The sequence below is a fragment of the Passer domesticus genome, chromosome 3 (genome assembly GCF_036417665.1).
Source record: "Passer domesticus isolate bPasDom1 chromosome 3, bPasDom1.hap1, whole genome shotgun sequence".
Lineage (NCBI taxonomy): Eukaryota > Metazoa > Chordata > Aves > Passeriformes > Passeridae > Passer > Passer domesticus.
In genome coordinates, this window is record NC_087476.1 from 61,183,781 (window position 1) to 61,208,076 (window position 24,296).

A 24,296-nucleotide genomic window follows, 5' to 3' on the forward strand; every position below is an offset into this window, starting at 1 on the left:
CCTTCCTGCTCTGTGCAGATAACAGTAGGTTTCATGCATGTGGCAGCTTCTGTCATTTTCTGTCCAAGTCTGGGGGAGGGAAGGATACAGAAGATAGGAGAAAGCAATATTTTATATTGCTATCTAGCAAACTTCTCAGAAACATTGAAAAAATGGTGTTAACACAATTCTGAAAGAGAAACTGCTGCTCAGCTGAGAGGAAATATGACACCCAAAGAACCTCCTGGGGAGAAGTGGGTGAAGGTGTGCAGATATGACTTCTGAAGATGAAGAATACAGTACTTCTCTTTTTGATTCATAAACCAAATAATTTTTGAGGCTTTGAAAATGTGCAAAATCTCTACCCCTTCTTAAAACAAAAGGTGTATCAGGTGACTAAGATAAACGTGATAATTAAAAGGAATAAAAAATAGTTGGAATGTTTTTGTAATTGCTCCCTAGTCACTGTTAGGCTTTTTAGGCTCCCTAGGCATTGTTAGGCTGATTAATGAATGTAGTTAGAAACCTTGAGCTAAAAGCATTTAGTATGGAGCTGATGTTATCATGCACACCACATTGTTAGGCTTTCAACCAAGAAAAAATTAAATCACTTCTTACTTTATAAAACACCTTTGAAAATAAAGACCTAGGACAATATAATCCTCTGTATGCCTCCTGCAAAGACTTCCCAAAAACATGTATTGGACAGCCTGCTCCATTTGCAAAGTTGTTGCCAGTAGTGATAATTGTTGTTGAAAATGCCTCCCGAGCTGAGGTGAACACCCCAGGGCACCCCAATCACCCCGGTACTGCTGGGGGCACAGGCTCCCAGCAGGGACAAATCCCAGGTGCACCACCTCAAGGAGCTCCAGAGGACAGTAACTTATAAACACAAAATGTAGTTCTTTCTCCAGATGGTTTTCAGTGTGAAGGTTATCTGAAGAACACTTTGTTTCTTTATCATTTCCCACCAAGTTTGCATAAGTCAGAACATACAAGGTCACTGCCTTCCTGTGAGCTGGAAGCTGCAGGCAGGCCTTGCTGAGCAGAGAACATATTCAGCAAATGTTCTCCATGTTCCTTCTCAGAGTCCATCTTTAATTTAAAAAAATCTGCACAGCACTGTTGGCAGGAGCTTTTCATTTGATGGGGCTCTGCAGAAGATCACTTCTCCATGGACTCTGAGTTCCTGGGAATCACTGCAGACCAGCTGGCTGCAAAAATACACACCTAGTAGAAATCTGTAGAGAGAAATTACTTATATGCTGGGTAGGAGATTTTCTTCTGTTACTGATAGGTTTTTTCCTGAGATGGAAATATTTATTACAGCATACATTGGGGCTTTAGTACAAAGTGAATAATTAGTCAACTGTGTTTGAAAGCTGATAAGCTCCACACAGAGCACTGCACTTCAAAACTACCAAAATGCTTAGATATGTAAACAACCCCACTGAAGCCACTGAGATTTCTTTTATGTCTAATGCTAAGCAAACATCCAGTCCTAATTAACTAGGACACAGCTTGGTAGCAGAAAAGTAACCAATTTTAGAAGTCTGGAAAATTTTAGGTGGTTTCATTAGCAATTTGTGGGTATTTGGCTCTCTGTGTTAAGAAATAATAAAGCTTACTGCTAAGCAGGGATGGGTTTACTTGCAATCCAAGGTGATTCCTGAGAATATATTCATTGAAATGAGAATTAACAGCAATTAATTGCAAATAGTATTGGAAAAATCCCATTAATATTTTTTTTCCTTCAGAATATTCTCTCACACTGAGAGAAATGGTAATATTTCCTTCATCCCTCAAACTTGTCAAGTAAGACATTTTCAGGAGTACCTCACAGTGGAGAACTGTGGAGGCTTTAGGCACACAGAGAGGCTGAATGAACAAATCATGACTGTGCTCCTCATTCCCCAGATGGCAAGCAGAGCTCTGCTAAAGCACACGGGGTAGCAGCTGCACATTAAACTTTTCTGGCAGTTGTGCTGACCACAGGTAAAGAATGACACAGACTCGAGCTTATGCTAAAGCCACAAGTTTGTTATATTTCACATACCAAAGCAGCATCTGGAGAAAGGACAGAGGGTGCTTCACAGTCAGCTGGGGATCCCTAAAGGGGACAGTGCTGGGTTCCTGGATTTCGCACCTCTCCCCTTTTTATAAGATATTCACTGAAGGGCTGGATGAAAGCATGCCATGTTGGAAAGGTTGTTGCTGAGAAAGTGGAAGAACAGGAATGAAGCCACCTTCAGGGAGTTTTGCTTGTAGGGTAGATGAGATGCCAGTTTATTGATGGACCACATGACAAAACTGATGCTAAATACAATACTTCAGCTTAAAGGTGGTGTCCTACAACATCACTTGTGAGCCACACAGGTTTCACTTCAGGTACTGCTGTTACATAAGGAAGTTGGAAATGCTGAATTTAATGGAATTCTGAAAAAGCTAAAACCAGAACCAAATGAGTTTGGAAACTTCTGAAGTTAATCAGGTGAATCACTCAAAAAGTGGTGGCAAATGAACAGCCAGCTTCCTCTTATTTCCTCATCCTCACTTTCCATGGAAACTATTTCACAGGTCCAACTAGGAAATTTTTTCCAATGTTCAACCCGTTCAACCAATATTTTTCTCTTTTAATAAAGCTCTCACTGAGAAGCTCTAACAATAACAGAAAAAAGCTTGTAATTCTACGGGCAAGGCAATATAGATGTAGACTTCTATGCAGGTTCCCTGCAGCCTACCTGCCTCCTAGGGCTCTCTGGCGTCCCTGATGATTACACCGTGTATTTCCTTCTACAGAAAGGAAGTCTCCTGATTCCAGGCCAACCACTATAAATATACCAACAAGAAGCTGCACTTTTTGGATGGTGCAGTAACTTGCATGATCACTGTCATCGTATTTTCCAATTCCTTTTGCTTTAGCCTCCCATCTCATCTCTCCTGCAGGCTGGAAGTCAGGTAGTTTTTGTGAGATGGTCACAGAGTGCCCGGCAGGAACGCTACCGACCTTGAACAGCCAGCACTTGGTGCCTGTTACTGCTGCCGCCCACTGTGCACCAAGGCCCGGCTGAAACAGGTCAGGGACGACGTACACCGCCCCGGTAGCCGTGGATGGAGCCTGGCCGAGGAAAAAAATTGCTTTCCTTGCTGTATGGTTGCTTTGAAATTTCCGTTCAAAGGCACCCGAGGGGCACATAACGCCTTCCTGCGGGCTCTGTCCCCCACGCGAGCGAATTTGAGGCCAAACTCCGGCCACAAAGCAAAGCCCCTGAGGGCATGGGGGGTGGGCGAGGTCCTCCCTCCCGCCCCCACTGCCCCCGGGCCCGGCCGGGGCGGCTCCCCGGGGATCCCCGCAGCGCAGCCAGTGCCTCCCTCCCGCGGGCCCTGCCGGAAAGGCTGCGGGCAAACAGCCCCGCCAGTGGCCCTGGGTGCTGCGCCGAGCCGAGCCGAGCCGGCGGGAAGGGCGGCCGAGGCACCGCGGCGCGGCCACATCAGCCCCCGCCTGCCCGGCGCTCGGCTGCGGAGCCGCGCAGCGGCCCCCAGGAGGCGGCGGCGGCCGGGGACGCTGAGGAGGAGCCGCCTGCGCGGCCCAGCGGCGGCGGCAGGCGGGCCGGACACAGCGACCAACCGAGCGACCGAGCAGCCGCGGCACGGAGAGAGGGAGGGAGAGAGGGAGGGAGGGCAGAGCGGCAGCGCAGCCCGCGCCGGCAGCGCCATGGCCACCAAGGTGAGCAGCGCCCGGGGGTCGGAGGCGGCGCCGGGGCGCCCTCTGCGCCAGCGGGCCCGGCGGGGCGGGCGGGGGTCCCGGGCGGGCGGGCTGCGTGCCGGGGGTCGGCGGAGCCGGTCCGTGCCCGGACCCTGCCCCCGGCCGCGGGAGGGACGGAGGGAGCGCCGCGCTCGGGCCTCGGCGCCGCTGCCCGGCCCCCGTTCGGGCTCGGCGGCTCCGGGGCGGGGGAAAGTTGCTTTTCTGCTGTGCTTGTGCCCCTCCGTCCCCACTCCTCGGCGGAACGACCGTAGGGCCGAAGAGCCGCCGGAGGCCGAGGGTGCTGCTCCTGCAGCCCGGACGCCCCTTGTCCCGCTTCCACCGAGCCCGGGAGCGGCGGGGCGCTGGGAGAGGCCTCGGCCAGCGGCGGGCCCGGCTGGCCCGGCTATCCCGGCCCGGCTGTCTTGTCCCGGCCCGGCTGGCCCGGCTGGCCCGGCTGTCTTGTCCCGGCCCGGCTGGCCCGGCCCGGCTGTCTTGTCCCGGCCCGGCTGTCTTGTCCCGGCCCGGCTGGCCCGGCCCGCTCGGCCCCCGGCGCGCCAGGGCAGCTGATGCTGACCCCCTCGGTGGCATCCGGGGGTGGCTGTGCCGTGTCTCTGGTGGGAGCCCAGAGTCCGCCCTGCGCGACCTCTTAATAGTAAGCTGTGATTTTACACACGGGGAAAAAAAAAAAATCAAGCCCAACGACAACAACAAAAAAAGAAAGACAGGAAGTTAAATTGTTTTGTTTAGTTCTTCAACAGTATCTGCTGCTATCTGTCAAAATTAGCCCATCCTATCTCAAAGTGGCCTCTTTCTAAATAAACAATATTTGTTTACTATATTGGTTGATGAAAGCATCTCTGCTTGTGTAGGTGTGAGTTAACATGCACCAGCAACTCATCTGTGACTTGTCTGAGTATCTCAGGAAGACTTTTTTGGTATTTGAAGTATTACTTTGAGTCACCTGATTCCATTAGGTTGGCCAGCAGTTTAAAAAACTTCCTTGTACTGAGGCGGTTCTCATACAGTGCACGATTTGTGTTGCCCTTCTCAGCGCTGAAGAAATTCCACATCTTGAATGTGTCAGATGTAATGTACAAGTGGCTGTCTCTGTAACCATGTAAGCTGATGGTGGCTCATGTTTGTATAAACTTTTTCCAAAGCACCGAGAACTTGATTTTAGGTTTCAAAATCACTTAGGCAGTTTAAAAATACAGAGAATATACTCAATATAGTGCAATTTATGTTTCTGTTGAGTTTTTAGAATATTGTTGATCGACTTGGTTTTTCTACATTGGTGGGTTCCAGTAATTCATGGGATGTGTGCATGAATATTTTTTACTCAATCTGACAATTGTAGGCAGCAAGATAATTACTTCTGGTGTGTATATACTACATAATACTCAGTATGTGAGGCAGGTACTGTGCTAAACCAGTGTTTTATTTCTCAGCTCACTTTGAGGTGCAGTATCCTCATGGGATCCTGTGCTCTGTACCTAACACACGATCCATTTTATTCATACTTTTGGAAACTTTCACTTTGCTGTTCTTTAAATATTTTTTGGAAACATTATGGCCCCAGACGGAAGGGCGTATAATTTCTGACTTCCTAATCCAGACTGCCTTAAAATCAGGTGGTGCAATTTTTTTCATTCCACACGTTGCAAGATAGGGTAATTTACTTTGACTTGAAGGCTAAAATTGGTAAGTGGTGGTCAGGAAAGACTTGGTATTTTATTGCCATTATTTTGTTATTCTGGTAACTCTGAGCAGCACTGAAGAGAAGCTAACTTTATTTTCTGTGAGCTCTACCCAGGAGACGGGTCTTTTTCTGCAAACCACCCTATTTTGGATTTTATTTTGTTCATGTTGTGCAAACATCAGCTGTAGTAATGGATATATTGTCTTTTTGAGCAGTGTAAGGGGAGTACTGGCTGAAAAAACAGTTTTTAGGAGCTCAGCCAACTAACCAGTCACCATTTCTTTTGGAAAGTCAATTTTGTTTTTAAATTGTAAACAAATTTCTCACCTTCTGCTTGTGCTCCTTCACAAATTGCCTCTTTTTGAAAGAAATATGCAAGGTGTATTTGTATTTTACGTGAAATGTTACCAAAACTAAACTGTAAGTAGTTGTCTGGAGTATGAATTTTTTGAACTTTAATGGTGTCAAATCCTATATGGCTGATAAGGGTGACTGACAGTCTGGCCTGGCCTGACCTGTGCTGCAGGGGCTGTTAGTGCTTCCTGAATTGATTCCTGTTTAAACTAGACTATGCTATCCAAGGAAGGCAGGGGGCAAATTCAGTCTTGATTTGAATGCTTTCAGTGATGGAAAATCCCGTCTGTCTTTTTGTTGTTGTTTTTAAACCATCTCTCTTGCTGTTGATGCTTCTTTCTTTTGAATCTGAACTCGTCCCGCTTCTGTTTTCAGATTTATCATTTTCTCTACAAGATTTACAAACGCTTGAATCAAGGTGTTAGATTTTGTGCGGATGCAGATAGGGATTTCTTCCATAGCTAGCTTGTAATCCTTGGCCACTTTTCGTGCTCCCACTTTGATAAACCATGGCAATTAAATTCCTAGAATTTTCATGTATGTAATTCATGGTATACATGCTGGCTCTTCTTTGTACCATTCAAAATCAATGCATTCCTTATTGAAGCAATAAAAGCTTTTATGGGAAAGGACTGCTATTTTCATACCAGGAAGCCTTTACTGATGCTTTCCTAGCATTTTTGTTAGCTGGAAACGTGGTAGGGAGTTGAAACAGGTGGGGTGGCTGTAGGCCCTGAAGGCTGTGGTCTCTGTGTCTGATGTGAGCTACATTAGCAGTGGCCATTGCTCCTTCTCCTTTCTTGCTCCTCATCCCATGCTTTATGTACATCCCTCCAACACTTGTCAGGCCTGTTTTTAAGATACAGTAAGTTGCTGAAATAGCAAAAATATTCGCTGAATGGAAGCAGTGATGTCATTTCTCCAGTTTTAGGGAGTTGCAGTAGTTGAAAGTTTGCTCAGAGCTGATACAGGAGGTTGGGTGGGGTGGTATAGTTGGGAGCAGGAGACTTTCATGGAGAAGGGTGAAAATATAAATGGGAAATAGAGGATCTAAGGCTTCTGGAGGTAGTTCTTCTGTTGCCAAGATTCTTACTGTAGCTTGGCAGTGGATTTTATGGTTTGCTCAAGGTTATGTGCTCTAAAAAATGAAACAAATGTTAAACCCTATCAAAATAAGAAAAAAAGAAGATTGTTTAGGAGACTTCTAGAGTTTCACACTCATTTAACTGAACCTGACTTAAGAGGTAAAGCAATTTCATGCCCGCATTTAAGAACCGGTGATTTAAGCTAGATACTTTTGAGTGCTTCCTTCAGAAACAGAGTTAACCTTACAAATTCCTTATTTTTAACTGTGCCACAAATGATGTGACACAGAGAGTGCCTGAACCTAAAAAAATTTTCTAAACTTGGTCACAAGGAAGATGCAGTTTGGTAAATGTTTATGTCATAGTTACTTACAAAAGCTACAGATGAGATTGTCATTCTTCTCTTTGTTCCTTCGTGGTTTCTTTGGCCTTTCCTATTCTTTCCCCATTAGTTTGCCAAGTCCCAGCTTTACTCATGTCCTTTCTTTTGTTTTTGAGCTTCATTGAATAGGGAGAGCTAGAAATGTCAGGAAGCAATATGTTGGCTTTTAAACAATGTTTTCCCTACCTTAGCCTATTTTTAAACTTATTTATTATTTTAAAATGTAGGCAAGTAATTTTCTTGAAAAGGCTGATGTTTTGCTATTTGTTAAGCCCTAATTTCAGAAGGAAGTGAGAGAAGAGAATAGGCAAGACAGTTCTTCCAGTTCTTCTGGAACCTGTGCTGGTAGCATGTGGTGAGTTTTAATTTAGAAGTTGAAACTAGGAGCTGATTTATTGGTGTAACATTGTTGATGTTGGTGACGTTGCTTTCCCAAGAGAGGTGTTTCATAAGGCACTTGTTGATGAGCTTTGTGAAGTTAGGCCCCTCTTACTGTCAATACCAACAGGTTTTTTCTTTATAACTTTAGGACACTTATATCCCACCATTATGTTCTTGATTGTTCAGTGGTTTGTGTACTTTGAGGACTCATTTATCTGGTTCTGTTTTCAGGACTGGGTTCTTTTTTGTGGGAGGAAGTCCTTTGAGATGAAACCTTAGACTAAATATTCTGTTCTTTAAAGAAGATACAATTTAACAGTACGTCTAAAACAAGGACATGCTGTTCAGGGTTTTCTTGTCCATCTAATCATTTGGATTTTCTCTTTTAATGTCACTGACCAGGTGTAGTTGAATTCAGCATGGTTTTTGTAGTTGTGGTGAAGGAAGGTCATGATTTACATATGAAAATTTCAGGTGGGGAAAGGTAACAACATATTGGCCTTAAAGATCCTTAAGTGTGTATCCTTCCTTTCATCTTTCTTTTTCATTCTCTATTATTTTCAGCAGTGTAAGGCTTCCCAAAGAAGTCCCACATTTTCCTTTATGCCATCACTTGAGTTGGTTAGAAACAATTCTTTGCTGTGATTTGCAGCTGGGAAGTGAAGCACCCCTCTGTGCTAAATCCTCCAAAATACCCAGACTTTGTGTTCTGTTAATCTACATTATGCATTGTCCTAACATTGGAAGTAAACTCCTTTAGTAAATCTCATCTTAAGGGAAGATTCAGTTAATAAATCTTGAGACATCTGTGAGTTGGGATGATCCTGTTCTATGCATATCGTGTCATAATCCATTCAACATGTTCCATTATTTAAATTCAGCACAACAAGACGTAATACAAAACATGAGATCACAGATGATCTGTGTATGTAGGTTGTGATGGAACGAAATTATTAGGTGAATAATGATTTTGGTGTTACAGTCTAATGATGTGAAGTGTTGTTTGGGTCTTTTAGGCTAGTATTACGTAGATGTGGTGGTACTTCCTAGGGCTTTTTAGATTATTTTGGTTCGGTAGTTTGTTTTTTAAGGGGCAATAAGATGACTAGAGAAGGGGAAAATGTTTGGTAATGCAGATTAACCACAGATTCCTGACCTATTGGAGGAGTGAGATGTTAGCATGAGCATGAACTGATACGGTTATTTTACGAAGACACAGGTTTTCTGTTCTCTTGTCTTTCTGTCTTCTGTCCAGCCTTATGGTCTTTTAAAGGTTCAATGATACATGGTTTATGTTACATTGCTGTGCTTACCAGTTCAAGGCTTCTCATTTCTGTGCTGGAAAGCTGGAGAGCTGGTAAGATTCTGAGTGATGCTGTGCTTGAGTGATGATTTCTCTGACTCAGTTTTTCAAAGTTATTTTGAGCACCTAGGCAGAGTCATCAGAGACTCATTACCAGAGGTCATCATTTAAAAACATGATTACAGCAGCCAAAGAGAAGGAAGTCTGATATCAAATGTCATAAGCTACATCTGGTTTATAGATTCAGAGTTTCAGGTTTTCACTCTGGTAGAATTTCTCTGTATATTGGTATTACTTCAGCAATAAGGCTTTACAGTTAACTGTAGCTTCTTAAGGAGGTTTATTTTACTGCATTCTTTCAAGGTTTTCCTGTGAATTATCTTCCTCCTCAGATTTTCAGGTCTTGAAAAAGTCCTAGAAGAGTGTGTGAATATACAGTAAACCTCTCCTTATTTGATTAGGGCATCTGGCAAATTTCAGAGTTTACAGAGATCACCAAGGTAAAAATAATTTGAGAATTTTGCCATTTCAAATATGTGAGTTCCCTCCTGTATTAAATTTACAAGCAATTGTAACATTTATGGTGTTGAAAGCAGTCTTGCAAAACATTTTAAAAGCAGGTAATAGAGAAGATGCTGTAAAATAGCGGGAGTGATTTGTTTCAACCAGCCCTGCAGTAGGACAGATAAGCATTTAGATATTTAGAATTATTTTAAATAAATAGCTATTGCAGTGTTCAGCATTTAAAGCTAAACCTCCTCTATTTCAAAGTATGTTTCACAATTACAGTTTCTCCGAATTCACTTTACACTTCTCGGAGGGCTGAAAATCAGAGCTTGTGCTTTTATTTTCTTTAGTTGCATTCCTGCTTTCTCAGCAGTTTGTGACTGGAAAGGAGCTTCCCAAGTAACAGAAAGTTCAAACAACAGAACAATCTTGTAGTAGTCCAATAAGCAAAATTCAAGTGCTACGGAAGAGAGAGAGAAAAAAACCATATTGCTTACAGGAAAATTTAACTTAAACTCGGAGCGTTATCACTTGCTTTCCCAAACCTTCTTTATCTTTGAGCTTTGTATGAATAAGAAACCTCTGTCCACTATATATATATATATATAAAAGACATTTAAGACCAGAATCATTTAACTTTGGCAGATAGTCCTCTGTAAGACACAGTAAGGGGAGAAGGGCACAAGGAACAGCACTTCCTGTAGGGAGCTGTCGTTACGCAGCCTGGTCCAGCTGTTGTGTAGTTGTGAGGAGACATTTGGGACCTGGCATGGTATGAAGGGCACATGAGCCATCCTGGGCACTGCTGGTAACAGGGTGTGTGCTCACAGAAGTGTGCTGGGTGAAGTCAAACCAGCGACTCTGTGTGTGAACATGTTTTTTGTGGGTAAAAGCTCTATTTCCTCCGGTATTTTAGAGCAGCTCTTCCCCCAGCTCCTGCCCTTTAAAGGAAGATACTGAACAGGAGGGGTTTCCAATGTGCAAAATAGGTGGCTGGAAGGAGGAGGAGGTGGTGAGAAGATGGGCAGTGCAGCTTGTGGGAGGTCTCTGGGGAGTCTAAGCAAAACAGCTGCTTCTGGGGAGAGGCACCCATGTCTGGCCTGGGGTTTCTGCAAGTGGCACTTGCCCAGGTGAAATCATTCAGTCCCACTCCTGTAAAAAAGTGGAGACTGGTGAAGAACTGCTTGATGGGTTTTATTTCTTATGACTTGTCGTTCAGTTACTGACTTCTGCTCTGAGATGCCATCTGCTCCTCCTTGGCATGGGAACTGTTGTGCTTTTATTTTGTGTATTCATATGGTATCTCTGTTTAAACACAGTAGGTTTTGGACTTGCTTTGCTTTCCCAGCCTTCTGAGACTGCAGTTCTCAATGTTCAGAGCAAAAATTAATTGTCATCTCAATTCAAGCAAAGTGTTTCCTTTCCAGGTTGATAGAACAAAATGGCTAATTTGCAAGAATGGCTATAAAAATTCTCTTATAATAGCTTTAGACTGTACCTCCCCTCTGTATGAGTTGGGTTTTTTTTTTTCCTTCTGTGGTGATTATGTAAGTGGTTTCCAGAAGAAACACAATTGATATAAGGCTATTACATTTATATTTTTTTTAGTTCTTATTTAAATTCTAGTATTGCCTGAAGAGCCTATACAATTCATCTTTCTGCAGCAGTAAGGCGATGACTGATGAGATGCTTCACTTCACCTTATAGCTTCATCAGATTTGAGAGTGAAGCTTAAATGTCTTATTTCCTCTGCTGCATTGGTTCTTTTTTTTTTGGGGGGGGGTCAAGGTTTAATTCAGTAACTGAATATTGCAATTACATATGATAATCTAATGTAATTAGTGCTTACCTAGTGACAGCACACTTCTTTCAGCAGTACTGTAATTTCCTTTCTTAATAGCCCTATATTTTTCTTCTGAAAATGATTGCTTGTGGAATACAAAATTAAGCGTCTTCCTTGCTGCAAATAACTAGACCACAGTCTTGGATGTTTGTATGAAAGTTGTTGAATTACAATTTTTTTATCAATAGCTCTGTCACATTCTGTCAAGCTGCCAATTTTTCTAATAATTTGTAAGGAAGCAGAAGTTCCAACTTTCTTTTCAGACTTCTTTGATGCTTTCTGTCACTGTAAAGGCTGCTGGTACAAGAAAAGTTTGTGAGGTGTTCTGTCAGACTTTCAATGTTGCATGACTTAATCCAGTTCTGTCATTCATTACACCTCTTGGTTTGTTTTTTATTATTAAATGCAGCTGTCCAGGCATTCTTTTTCTTCCTTTTTCAAACTCTTTGTCTAAAGTGGGATATGCCTACACTGCTAGTGTGCATTAAATTGCAGGTCATTAATGTCCAGTTCCAGTGCTGGGTGATCTCTGGCCAGGTCTAATGACTGAGCTTTGCTTATTTGAGCTGCCATTTATCATGAAATAAAGTTTGTAATCTTGCAGGGCCTTGTACCTTTCTACACTGCCAATAGAAAAGCCTAAAATAGCTGTAGGCTTGGATACTTTAGAACCCAAAAAATGTGAACATTGCCCATTTCTAGAGTAAGGAAGCTTCATCTGATAAAATGGTAATGCATTTATGTTGGTGTAACAGTTTCCTCACTTGTGTTCATAAAATAAAACATAGATTTTTACAAAGTAGTGTTTCTAATAAGAACTGAGATATAACAAAACATTAGTATATTGATTAATGTTGGATACTCAAGTAAGAGAGAATTTAGCAGAATTCCATGTGGAGAGCTCATCCTGCTGTGTTTCAGATTCCTTCCCAGCTGCTTTCAGTGCATGAAATGCTATTTCAGTGCAGCATGCTATTCAGCACATGTTTTCCTATTAATATTTACCAGTGTTTGGGACTTCAGAGTCATACAGCTGTTCCATTCTGTATTTTACAGATTTTACAGATGAAGTTTATTTGAAGCAGCATCATTTTAACATGCACTTACTTTGCTTTGCCAGGTATTCATTTGCTTCTAGAATGGCCTGTGCATGTGGTACATTGAGATCCACAATGTGTAATAGTGTGCTGAGTCTGAAAGGGCTTGAAGTTAGCTGGATAACCTTAGTGAAACTTTGTGCCTCTCCAGTTATTAGGATAATTACTAATTTTTTCTAATCTCTCCTCTCGTAGAGGCCGCAGTATTGTGTGACTACAAGCTGTCTTAATGAGTAGATCACAATGTGGCAATTTTTCTGGTGAATGCTGCTGGCTTTTTCTGAAACCTTCACATCTTACTGGCTCTGTTCTTTGGGGACAGAACTAAAGTTTCAGGCAAACATCAGGGGACTTGGAACAGCAGGCTTCTGAAACATGCCATTAAATATTGGTTCAGCAAACATTTGCAAGTTTTGCAGTTTGATTTCAGAGATACAGTAATGATTAATCTAGGCAGAGATTTTAATCACACTTGAGATAAATGCATCCTGCCTGACATCCGTAAATACAAATCCATGCTTCACTTGCTGCATTTATTACTTGCTGTAGTCATGGTGAAACTGGAATTAATGTTCTCAAATTCAAAATTGTTGAGTACCCAGTTTATCTGAGGATCTGGAAAAGGTGTTTTTTTTTCAGAAAGGAAAACATGGGGAAGGCTGGGCACTTGGAGCAATGCAGTAAATTAATTCTGAAAAAAGTCTGGTATCACGGGAGTTCTTCACTCATGGTAGGAGTTTTGCAGTACATTTTTAATTGATGACTAGTTTATAAGTAATGTTTTAAACAAGAAAAAAGCTTTTCAGGTGCTTAACCCAATGGAAAGCTCAGATGTGATTCAGGGGAGTATCTGAGTCAGTATTTGGAAATATATCTATATCTATTTGGAAATAAATCACATGGGCGTCTTGAATATATTTCTGCAACTGAATTTCCCTTCCTTCAGTATTGCTTGGGTGCATGGAGATCCTCTTGTTGGGTCTGACAGTATCCCATAAATAAGTCAGTATGAACACACCAAAATATAACTAAGCACCTCTTTTAGTAGTGCATGATAGTTATTCTGAAAATATGCTTCTTTTTTTAAACCACTGACCTGCTTATAGATAATTCTCAGACTTTAACATTTTTAAGCACTGCTGCAAATCTGGAAAACATCACAGTTTCTCTTTGCTTTTTTCATGCTCTGTGGTATGGTTATCTACCCACCTGACTTATAACTTCATGGAAAGAAGCTGTAATTGGTTTTAACATCTTACAATTTTAAGATCTGTTTTACTCTAATGCTTTTAAGAGATCTTAGTCATATAACCATTTTAGACCTCATTCTGCATCAATGACTTTTAGTTCCAGATGCTTGAGTTGAACAAGAGGCTTCCTGTGTGGGAATTCACTTGAATGCAAGTTCTTAGTGTGCATTCTGCCTGTAATGCTGGCCAGGAGCACATTTCACTGGGCTTTGGGGTGTGGTGATGTTTGCTGACAGGTAGACAGCTGTAAAGAAGCTTATGTTCTGTGAATCAAAAATAAAATATGTAACAAAAAATTTGTGGGACTAGCCTGAACTGGGTTCAGGTGGTCTTTCATGACCAAAAAATTATTTTCAGCAAGACAATGAAGTCCTGTGTGGTAGATCTAAAGAGTTAATCTGTCCTCACTGCCGAAAGCCCAGATTGCTGAAGTGGGTAGTAAACTGTTGTCTTCATTACTAAGGAAACATTTCCAAGTCTCTTTAACACTTGAAAACTTTCCTAGACCCCTCTTCCTTACTTCCATTCTAATTCTAGAAGTGCCAGTGGTTTAAACCACATGCATGTTGGTGGGGATTGAGTACTGCCTTCCTGTCCCTTACCCTATAAAGGTTTCAAACTTTGTGTTTTGTACTTTTTGAAAACTCTTCATGTTTTGTTGTCAATTCCAATATAAGATAGACCTTTTAATCCAGTATAAATACTTAAATAAATGCCTGAAATATTGCAGGCACATGCAACTTCTGTCTGCAAGCATATTTTACTAGTGGGCAGAAATTACACAAGTCCTTGTTTCTTAGATTTTTGTCTGTGTTTAATTTACTTTTAATATGCTTATAGTTAGTGCTGTTGACTTCAAATGATTAGCTGCAGGCTAATGAACTTACTTTAGAGTTGAAAAATTGCCCAGAGGAAAGTGAGCCAGCGGGTCAAGAGACATTTTTAATGTGAATTTGTAGAGTAATGTGAGGATCCAGCAGTTAGAGCTGGTGAGGGAACTTGGAGTAATGATACCTAAATATTGTGACCTCTCTTCATCCGGAAGTGGAGTTCTTTACTGAACTTAGTTTTACTTTTTGGATGAGGTTGCTTTAATTCTGATGTTGCTAAAAGCAAAACAAAATCATATTGAAAAGAAATGTAATTCTAAAGGGAGGTTTTAATTAAACAAGTGAATTTTATTTTTTGCTTATTGTTTAATAAAATTATAGTATAAAATGTTCCAGTTTCTTCAAGCAAGTTTTCTAGGCAGATGTTGCTGAGCACATGCACAAGAAGTGATGCCTAGCACAATACAAGCAATATACATTTTCTCCAGTTTCTCTATAGTAGTTAAAAAGATAAACATTGGTGTCTCCTTTATAATACATCTTTATCACTTTACTGGCAGTTGCTAGTATAATGGATAATCTCTTGGATTTCTAAGGTACTGTTTCTGTAGGAGTCTGTCTTAGAAGACAGTGTCCCTTGTATCCTCTTATTCTTCTGTTGGCAGTTTTTGGGTTGTTTCTTGTCTCGTAGCAAAGCCTGTGAGAGGAACATGTAGACATTTCTTTGCTACAGTCAGGACAGAGAGTAGCTGCTTCTCCAGGCTGAGAGTCAAAGCACTTGAGGAGCCACTTGATATTTCTGCATAGGCTATCCAAGTGCACACTTCGCCTTGCAGTCTGATAGAGCTTGATAGAGGGACTAAAATGAAAAGGCATTTTTTTGTCAAATCGTAGTCCCAGATGTTTCCTTCATTAGTAGTGTTAGAAAATTGGCTAATATGCATTTTTTATTTATAAGAGTAGTATAAATGTTTTATATATTTTCAAGGCCAGGCTGGATGGGACTAGTGGAAGGTGTCCCTGCCCATGACAGGGTTGCTAAAACAAGATGATATTTAATGTCAGTCTGACCCAAACCATTCTATGATTCTGTGATTCAGTGCTGCAGATGATGCAGTGAAAGTCTCTTTGGACTTGGGGCACTTAGCTTGTGAACGAGCTTAGATTTCAGGCTAAAGGGTAGGGAAATTATTAAATCTACCTAAATATTAGACACTGTTGGAAGAAAACTGTCCTTAGTCCTCTGAGGTGGGAAAGACAGGAGGGGCTCCTGTCTGTATTCCTGTATTCTTACTGTTTTTCTCAGCATTTTGTACACCAGCCCTTTTAAACTTCTTTCAGAATTCCCTATAATATCAACAGAGGGACTTAGCATGTGTTTTGATCTGTGGAGAACTTTTTCAAAGATTCATTGATTAAAACATGGTAACTTAAGTAGTCTGTTTGTGAATGGTGACACAAAACAATGGCTAAGCTGTCATTTAGATCCATGCCTACCCTGTGTCTTCCCACGAACTTCACTGGCACAGTGAACGTAGCAAGGGGTTTAGGGCTTCTGCTTCAGCTCATGACAAGTCAGATGGCTTGCACTTATTTTAAGCAGTAAAATACCTACAAACCAGTAGTTTTTCACAGACAGTAATCACAGGGCAAATTGCTGTGAAAGATTAGTACAGGAAAGAAAATGCAAAAATAGTTTTAAGTTAATTGTTTTTTGTGTGAAAGAGTATTGTCGCTCATTAGATTAAATGCTTCATTTTGAACCATTCTTTGGAAGTAATCAAAATATACTGCTACTTTCTGAAGTGATGTATTTGCAGATAGGTTTTTGCCTTTATTATTTTCTTTCTGTTTTCTTAATTTCTCCAATCCTGAGATCCCAACCTGTATTCCAGCCATGCTATTTCTGTTTTGTTCTTTTAGAGCTGCCCTTTAGAATGAATATGTTATTTCTAAAACCAGTATATGTGGGAAAAAGTAATTCTGAAAAAAAGCACTAATGAAAGAAACCTTACAAAAATGTACTAAAACCCAAAAACCAAACCCACATCCAAAAAGCTTTTAGAAGATAACTAATAAAATGTAGTCTGGGAAGAAATAAATGCATTTTCCTCTTCTGTGCTTCCAAGTGTGAGCAACATACTGCTTATCAGTATTTCACAAGCAGCGGATTTCAAAGGCTGGCTATACCTACTGAAGAATATTTGTACTAACTAAAGCAGTTTTTGTAGCAAGCTGTTCTGAAGTTTATTCATACCAGATGTGTTACTGGAGTTACTTGAGGTGACCAAAAGCCCTTTGTTGTTCATCCCAGCTAAAAGCTTAGGCTGCTGTCCTAGAAGAAAAGGTCAAGTCTTCTGACTGACACGGCCATTGAAAATGTGAGGACTTTTGACTTGTTTAGAGCCAATGCTAATGATTAACTTTTCTTAATTAAAAAAAAAAAAAATTTGGCATTCTGCCACACTTCCTGAAGTATGGTTTCTGCTCCTCCAGTGGATGCAGGTTTCAGAGAAACCTGCACTTGTCTGCCTCGTATGCTTCCCAAAAGAGAAATGCAGAGTTTGATCCTCTTTCTGTCAATATGGGAACTGCTGCCAGCAGCATGAGATGTTGTCATCTTGGTGCTGTGATGCAGCACTTGTATTTCTGACTGTGGCACCAGGCAATTTAAACCTTTGAATCCCTGTTCCTTGACAGGAGCAGGGCAGGGTGGCTGAAGGTCTGAACTGCTGAAGTGCCAATTGTGAAGGGAAATGTGTGCAGTTATGGGAATTTCATGCTATGAGACTTCTATGGATATTTCCTTTGTACTATCTGCCACTGCCAGCTGACCAAGAAAAGCAGTTGTGGTACAAGTTTCCTAAACTGAACACATGGTTGAAACAGATGAATCTATGGTGTAACACTAGATCTCTGCCTAATACAAATGAAGCCCTGTGCGCAGGGAAAGCATTTTCAAAGGTGTGTCCAATTTTTTAGGGGCTTCTCCAATTTTTGTGCTATAAAGCATACTTTGATGCAGAATTGTTGCATTGCAGTCAGGAAGTCCAGCATTACAAAAACATTTTGCTTCAGAAGTGTGAACTTAAAGAAAAACCAGTAGTCATTCTACGTGGGTCATTGATCATTCACCTCAAGGAAGGCTGAGGCAGGGAAGATGTTGTAAAAGCTGCTCTGAGCACAACTGATGTGCCTTAGCTGTTAGCCTGTCTGCTTATGGCTGGTGAGGAATACACAGGGGCCTTCACTGTCCTTCTCCATGACAGAGCTGCCCTGCTGCAGCTGAACTGTAGTGCAGGCAAGTATGGCCCTGTGCGCATCAGGATTCTTCAGTTTTGGGGTGAGGTGCTTTTCCATCTGAGCCTAGCCTTGAGTGAAATATCTTGGAAAAGGCAGAAAGGTTCTTCTCATGAGAAGTAGGTGTTTCTGTTGCTTTATCACCTCTTTCAAGGTTCTAGGGGGCATCCAACAGGAGCCAGTGGATCAAGATGTCTGCAGAGATTTTGGATATTCATCTAGTAACTTAATGAAGCAACAGTGTAACCTTTCATTGGAAATTAGTTTAATGACTTTTGCTAGACAACTTCCTTCCCACTTCATTTATGCTAAAGAGCTTTAACACTGACAGGTAGAGTTGCAGAGTGTTACGTTTGCTTTCAGAAATAAATTGGCAAATGCTCTCGGTTTTTTGTTGTTGGGTTTTTTTTCCTTTTGGTTTTTAATATTACGGAAAGAACAGGGAAGCACTCAATTTGGACAGAAGTAGTGGAGGAAAGTGAAATCTGCTCCAGGCCTGCAGAGGAAAAATATTTCACTAATCTAGATACTGCTTTTCAATGTGGGGAATCTTTTGGTGTTTTAATATTCCTAGACATGATTGTATCATAATTCTAAAAAGACAATAATAATTATTTATTGCAGTGTTCAGTTTTGGGAGGCTTCACACTGTAGTAATTCAGTAAATCTATAAATTGGGAAACTACAGTCCAATTGTGTAACTACAGCCAGTAGAACAAGCTCCAAAGAATGCTGATACAACACTGAGAATTACCATTTTCCTTTTTATTTCCTTTATTACAATCTAAATTTCTATATCCATACTGCAGAAAAGCTAATTTTCCTTTAACTCTTACTGGTTTCCCACATCTTGGACTTGTAGACAAAACTGTTGGCTCCCTGTCATTCTGGAGAAACTGCAGTATATGCCAGAGGTGCAGAGGTGCTGGGGATCAGAAAACCTTTTCCCTCTTGCCATGTGCTGTGACAGGGTTCTGCTTAATCTGTGCCAGGCTTTCCTCATATGAGGTGAATGTCAGGATGTGTTCCAAACTCCCATCTGAGATGCTCTGTTGCCACCTGAGCAAAGACAGGCGGTAGGTTACAGTACAAGACCCAGACCTGCTCTCTGGTCAATGAAATAAGTTAAAGCTTTCTAAAGCTCTGGGTTAGCAGAGTTTTTTACTCAGAGGAACTGAAAAAACAACTTCAGAATCCAGAACCATTTGTATCTTGGAGCAGAAGTGGTGGTGGGAGAGGGGAGATAAATGTGCAACCAGTAGATGAAATTAATTTTCTTATAGCTAATGGATTTGTTAATGATTCTTTCTTGTTTCGCATATTTGCAGTATTCTGTAAATGAAGCAGGGGCCTTTATTCCACTAACAAAATATTTTAATTTTTGAAGTTCCTGTAGTTCTTGGGCTGTTTGATCCTTTGTATATCATCAGAAGTAAATATGAAACACAACAGTTACTGTAAGAATTTTTTTTTCTAAGCTGTGTTTTGAAGAAGTTCTCTTTGTGGTGTTCATTAATCTGGACTGATTCTGTTTAATGATCTGGAATTCATCAGAGATTCCCATTTTATGAATATTCAAAGCGTCCCTAAGCTTAGCTCTAATATCCAGTGTGTGTATTGCAGTGCCAAGGAGCTAAAATCCTTTTCTTGTTAAATACTTTTTTCCATGCCCATTTGCAATTTTGCATGAGTTGCATGAGTATCTGCTACTTGGACACAATATTTATGGCTAGTAAGACGGAAAAGCTTCTTGGAAAGTCAAATCATTTTCCATTTTATAGTGTTTTGGAACTGATTGTCAGAAATTTAAATAGGTTTGGGGCTGATGTATCTGCCCAGGGAAAACCTAGGGGGTTTTCCATTGTTAACTACACTACTTAATAGTTGAGGCAGAACCATTTAGTCACTTAGTTTTACTATGGAATTGTTTGACTTTATAAACTCAACAGTAGGAGTAAAGTGTGAAAGCTTAGTTGCCAGAAGTTCTTAAGGTCTTCATTTCCAGCCTAGGCAAGTGAGCCTAGAAATGCAGGTGAAATGGAGAGTACTGGCAGAAAAAGATGAGGAATATGTTTGAAATGTTAATATACAGACCAGGTTTCTGATGTACCTCAAATTCTTAATGCTCTGTAATAATACATTTATGTAGCATTGCAAATGATTTTTGTTTTGTTTTTTTTTTAATTTGTTTTTTCAATTTCTTAAACTGTAGTTAGAAAGGTTTGTTTGTATTTTTTCCATGTTTTCTACTTTTTCTAACTTTGGAAACAGGCATCCAGAGCAGGTCAATAAGTGGACTTCAGCATAATGACTTTGTATGTCTCTCTTGTTTTTTCTTTCTCTACAAGCTGAATATTTCCAATGTTTTTTCTGAGTAACTTTAATTTCACTCCTGTGTCTGGAGAATCTAGTATTTGCATCTATTCTTTTATTAGACAGAAATACATTTTGCCTTTCCTGTCTGGTCATCACTGGGGATATTTTGCCAGTTTTTCTGAAGGCTCATAAAATGTGTCTGTTGCCTTTTTTTCTGGTAAACTCTCATCATTCCTGTGAATAGAAGCAAGAATTTAATACTATGGTGTATTACTTGAAAAAGGCTAAGAAGACTCCCTGGTTAAGAAAGCTGCTTTTCCCATGATTCAGATGCCCAGCATCTGAGTGCTGTTAAATTGACTTGCAAAAAGTGGATAAATTTTAGCAACCTGCTGGATAAAGGACATGTTCAACACCTCCATCTGGTACTGCTGAGGGAACAGCTCTGGAGAGTGGCGCTTTTTACACCCCTGCCTAAAATGTTCTTGTATTTCTAAAGGTGTGCTGCTCCTCTTCAGTTCATTTTCCAGGAGAGTAAAGCAGCTTTTTCTTATATTTCCATGGAGGCCAGATGTGCTGCTGGAAAGAAAGCAGCCAGTGTTATTATTGAACACAGTTTTTGCCTCTTCATCTCTGTTTCACATGGCATAATCTGAAAGTGCTGAAAGCCTCCATTCTAAGGGAAAAGTTTTCATTCAAGGGAGCATTCAGAGTGCTTAGGACACATGGTTTTCTGCAATGTTGTACTGCTCTAGTGGAGAAGACAGAGTGTTCGATTTGTTGTGCACATGGTTTGGGATTAGATTTGTCAGCTGAACAGCTGAAATGTGTGTTTTTTCTCAGCTCTGTTTTTATTTACACTGAAGTAAAGTATCTTTTGACCAGCCAGAAGTATTTCCACATGATACTCATGAAATTAAAATGTGAGGGTGGGAAGTTCTGTTTTCCTTGGGTTTTCTGTAAGAAGTTGTGTCTGGATGTGGATTATAACAACCTGCAGTTTTGAGACAGGCAAGACTTGATGGTGAATGTCTGTCTTTCAGTACTTTTTTCTTATCATATAGCTTATTTTCAACAGAAATTATTTTATTGTCTCCTTTGACAGAAAATATTACTTTTTCGTTATTTTCTTTCCCTCACCCTTCAAGTACAAGAAGGAACTCACTGCTGTACACTGAATGATCTTATTAGTAAAACCAAATGTTTCAAACATTTCTTTATGTAGTGTAATAGCAGAGTCAGTGCACAGCAAAGCCTTTGTGTATCTAAACACTTAAAAATTACATTTGTTTTTCCCTCCCTCCTCATGCCAGATGTAACAAGCCTAGTCTCACTGCTTGTTTCTGTATTTGCATAATTCTTCCCATATAGAGTCTCAAAACATAATTTTATATATTACATTTTATGCACAGCAGTGGTTACTTACATCTGCAGTTACTTGCTTTTCTTTTTCTGAATTGCTTGCTCTGTGAACTACTTCCCTTTACCCAAATTGGAGTTGGAATACGTCTTGTATAAAACAAAAAAAAAAAAATTGTTTGCTAAAGTTAGGAACCCTTCCTCTTCCCTTGGAAAACATTGTACATATAGTTCTGGACATGACAGAGAACAACCAGTCTTAAATCCTCATGGTAGATTATCTCCAACAAGCTCCACATGAGATTTTTATCTTTAAAGTTGTTGTTACTGTTGAGTTTGCAGTTCAAATCTAGGAAATGTTAGCTTCCTATGTGCTGAGTTGCTCTTTGTACATTCAGCTTTACCCCACTTACTATTTCTCTAAGTTAAGGATAATTTGTGCTGATGCTTTCTTAATGAAACCTTCTACAGAAGCTGGAAGCCTCACTGTTACATTCTTTTCCACACACAGGCTCGTGTTATGTATGATTTTGCTGCTGAGCCTGGAAACAATGAGCTGACAGTCAGTGAAGGGGAGATCATCACAATCACCAACCCGGTAAGAAAACTGAGATGGAATTTGCTTCAGTGCACTTTCCTGACCTACTTCTATCAGCACATGGAAGGAAAATGCTGCTGGTGACATCTGAAAGGCCTGGCTACCCTTCCCTGAAGAATTAGCAAAAAAACAGAACACAAAGAATTTTCTAATAATCTTGTGGAAACAAGTACAATGTTTTGGAGGATGGGACCTTCTCAAACTGTGCCCACACACATGGGAATGTACTCAGCTTTGTTTTCCTCTAAACAGAGCTGAGAGACAAGTAAGAGGAAGGAACTAATGGTGCTGATAGCCTGTACATCTGAATGCCTTGTCTATTTTTGTGTGCCTAATATTGCACATTTTGTGTGTATGTAATCTTTCATGTGCTTGCCACTTGAATTTGAATGGGACATCCAGCTCACTTCTGGGTTTTGAGTTTCTTAACCAATGACTTCAGCATTCCAAGTTTGGTAAAGAACTCACAACAAAAATTTATTTATTTTTTACTGAAATTTTGTGTCCTTTCATAATTAAAGAAATATGAACAAGGTACAGGGAAGAAGTGGTGACAATACTATCACAATGCCATCAGGGCATGGTTAAATGAGTAGGGCTTTTCATCACTGACATTTGATTTATGTCCACATTTTGAATTTCAGTGTCCTATATCATTCTTACCCTTGGTAACAAAGTATCAGTTGATTCTGCTTTGAATTTTGTGTGATGATATGGCTTTGTGAATAGGCTTGCCTTTTGAAACAAATACAAACAAAAACTAACTGATCGTGAAGCCAAGGTCTTATTTATCCATTTGTATAAAACACACGCATTCTGCAGAATAAACTTAATTCTTTGAAGATCCTAGTCATGTGTAATCCTGATAATTTTTAGTTCCACTGATCTTTAATACTTGAAGCAGATATTTAACAGAGCCAGCACCCTCTTGGATAGTGTGCTGTGCTATGGCAGGGGTAACATTTTGAATGAATTCAGGCACTTAATGCCATTACACAAAAGTAAGACTAAATATAAATAAATAGATAACCACTTTGAAGCTAGTTCTCACCGACCAAGACATCTGTGGCTTAAAGCAGTATACTCAAAACCAAGTAAAACTTTGTTTTATGCTGTCCATGATAAGTTGCCACAAAGACTCTTGATCTTTTTTAATATGATAAGTTTAGATGGCAATAGCTGAAGTCATGCAAGTCCACTGATGATTGCTTTCAAATGTAGCAGTGCAAATATGACTTCTGGCTCAAGATGTCATTGCTCTTGCAGTTCAACTAAGCTAGTAGAATTTATAATCAGAAATGTCTAATTTTTTTGTGTTCCTGAGTATTAAGCTTTTAGGTATGTAAGAGAAAATAAATGCACGTTGTTATTTCATTAACTGCTTGATCTTTACCGCATAAAATCTTGAATACATAAGCAGGCTTCTCCTTATTGAGTGCCTGTAAAGTGCAGGACTATATAAAATTTTGAAGTGAAAGAACAAATTTGTGAATAAAAAATTAACCCATAAATTAAAAAGCAAATTAAGAAAACTGAAAAATTTAGTAATCGCTGTCTAGCATGTGTGTCTCCAGTTTTCATCTGTGAGCTAGCTTGACATGTAGCTGTGTGTTCCCTAAACAGGTTGATTTAAAACAGAGCTGGTTTATTCCAGATAACGTTGCCCTGGAATTAACTTAGCTTAACTACAAATGCCTACAGAGCTTTCGTAGTGTATGTAGAATATGTGTTTAAAAAACCCCAAACAATATTAGGGTGTCCCACTGAGATCAGAGATGAACTGTTGTTAGTTCTTTCTAAACTAATAGCATAAGACTGCTTCTGAAAAGAAATGTGAAGTGGAAAGAATGAGTCCAGATCTTACGTGGCATGTGGCTCTTTTAATCTTGAGAATAGCCTTAACATTTCTGTGGGTGATAGCTCTCACTCATCACATGTCTCTGCATCTTCAATAAATGAGGCAGAGATTTCACAGATATCACTAACAGTTTTATTCTTTGAGTCTTGTTTCTTTATAGTCTGTTGATTAAAATTAATTGAAATGGACATACTAATAGCTGTCTTTATATGCAGTCTGTGGCCAGACAGTTGATTGTGGTTTCATAAATGACCAAAAGTGCTGAAAAATCAATTAAGTTTCCCGTTCATGCTTGTTAAAATCCGAAGTCCAGAATAGCTGTGTAAAATCAGCATGATCTGTGTTGTGTTTAAATGAGTATCTGCTGCTTCAGCAGCTTTGAGAGAGTTTGTTCAGTTTCACAGTCATAG

The 24,296-nt window shown here is 40.3% G+C and overlaps 1 protein-coding gene across 4 annotated transcripts in view; it reads left to right on the forward strand.

Annotated features, from left to right (window-relative positions):
- The first annotated feature begins 3,560 nt into the window (after positions 1 to 3,560).
- Positions 3,561 to 24,296, forward strand: part of SNX9 (sorting nexin 9) — a 60,533-nt gene continuing 39,797 nt past the window's right edge. For 2 of the 4 annotated variants that reach the window (XM_064413423.1, XM_064413424.1), the window contains exons 1-2: positions 13,019 to 13,105; positions 21,942 to 22,028. In XM_064413423.1, coding sequence (XP_064269493.1) covers positions 13,025 to 13,105; positions 21,942 to 22,028 — 168 coding nt within the window. In that variant the 5' untranslated portion in view covers positions 13,019 to 13,024. Of the gene's footprint in view, positions 3,707 to 10,501; positions 10,566 to 13,018; positions 13,106 to 21,941; positions 22,029 to 24,296 lie in introns of those variants that run through there. The other 2 variants (XM_064413426.1, XM_064413425.1) reach the window with 2 other exon arrangements.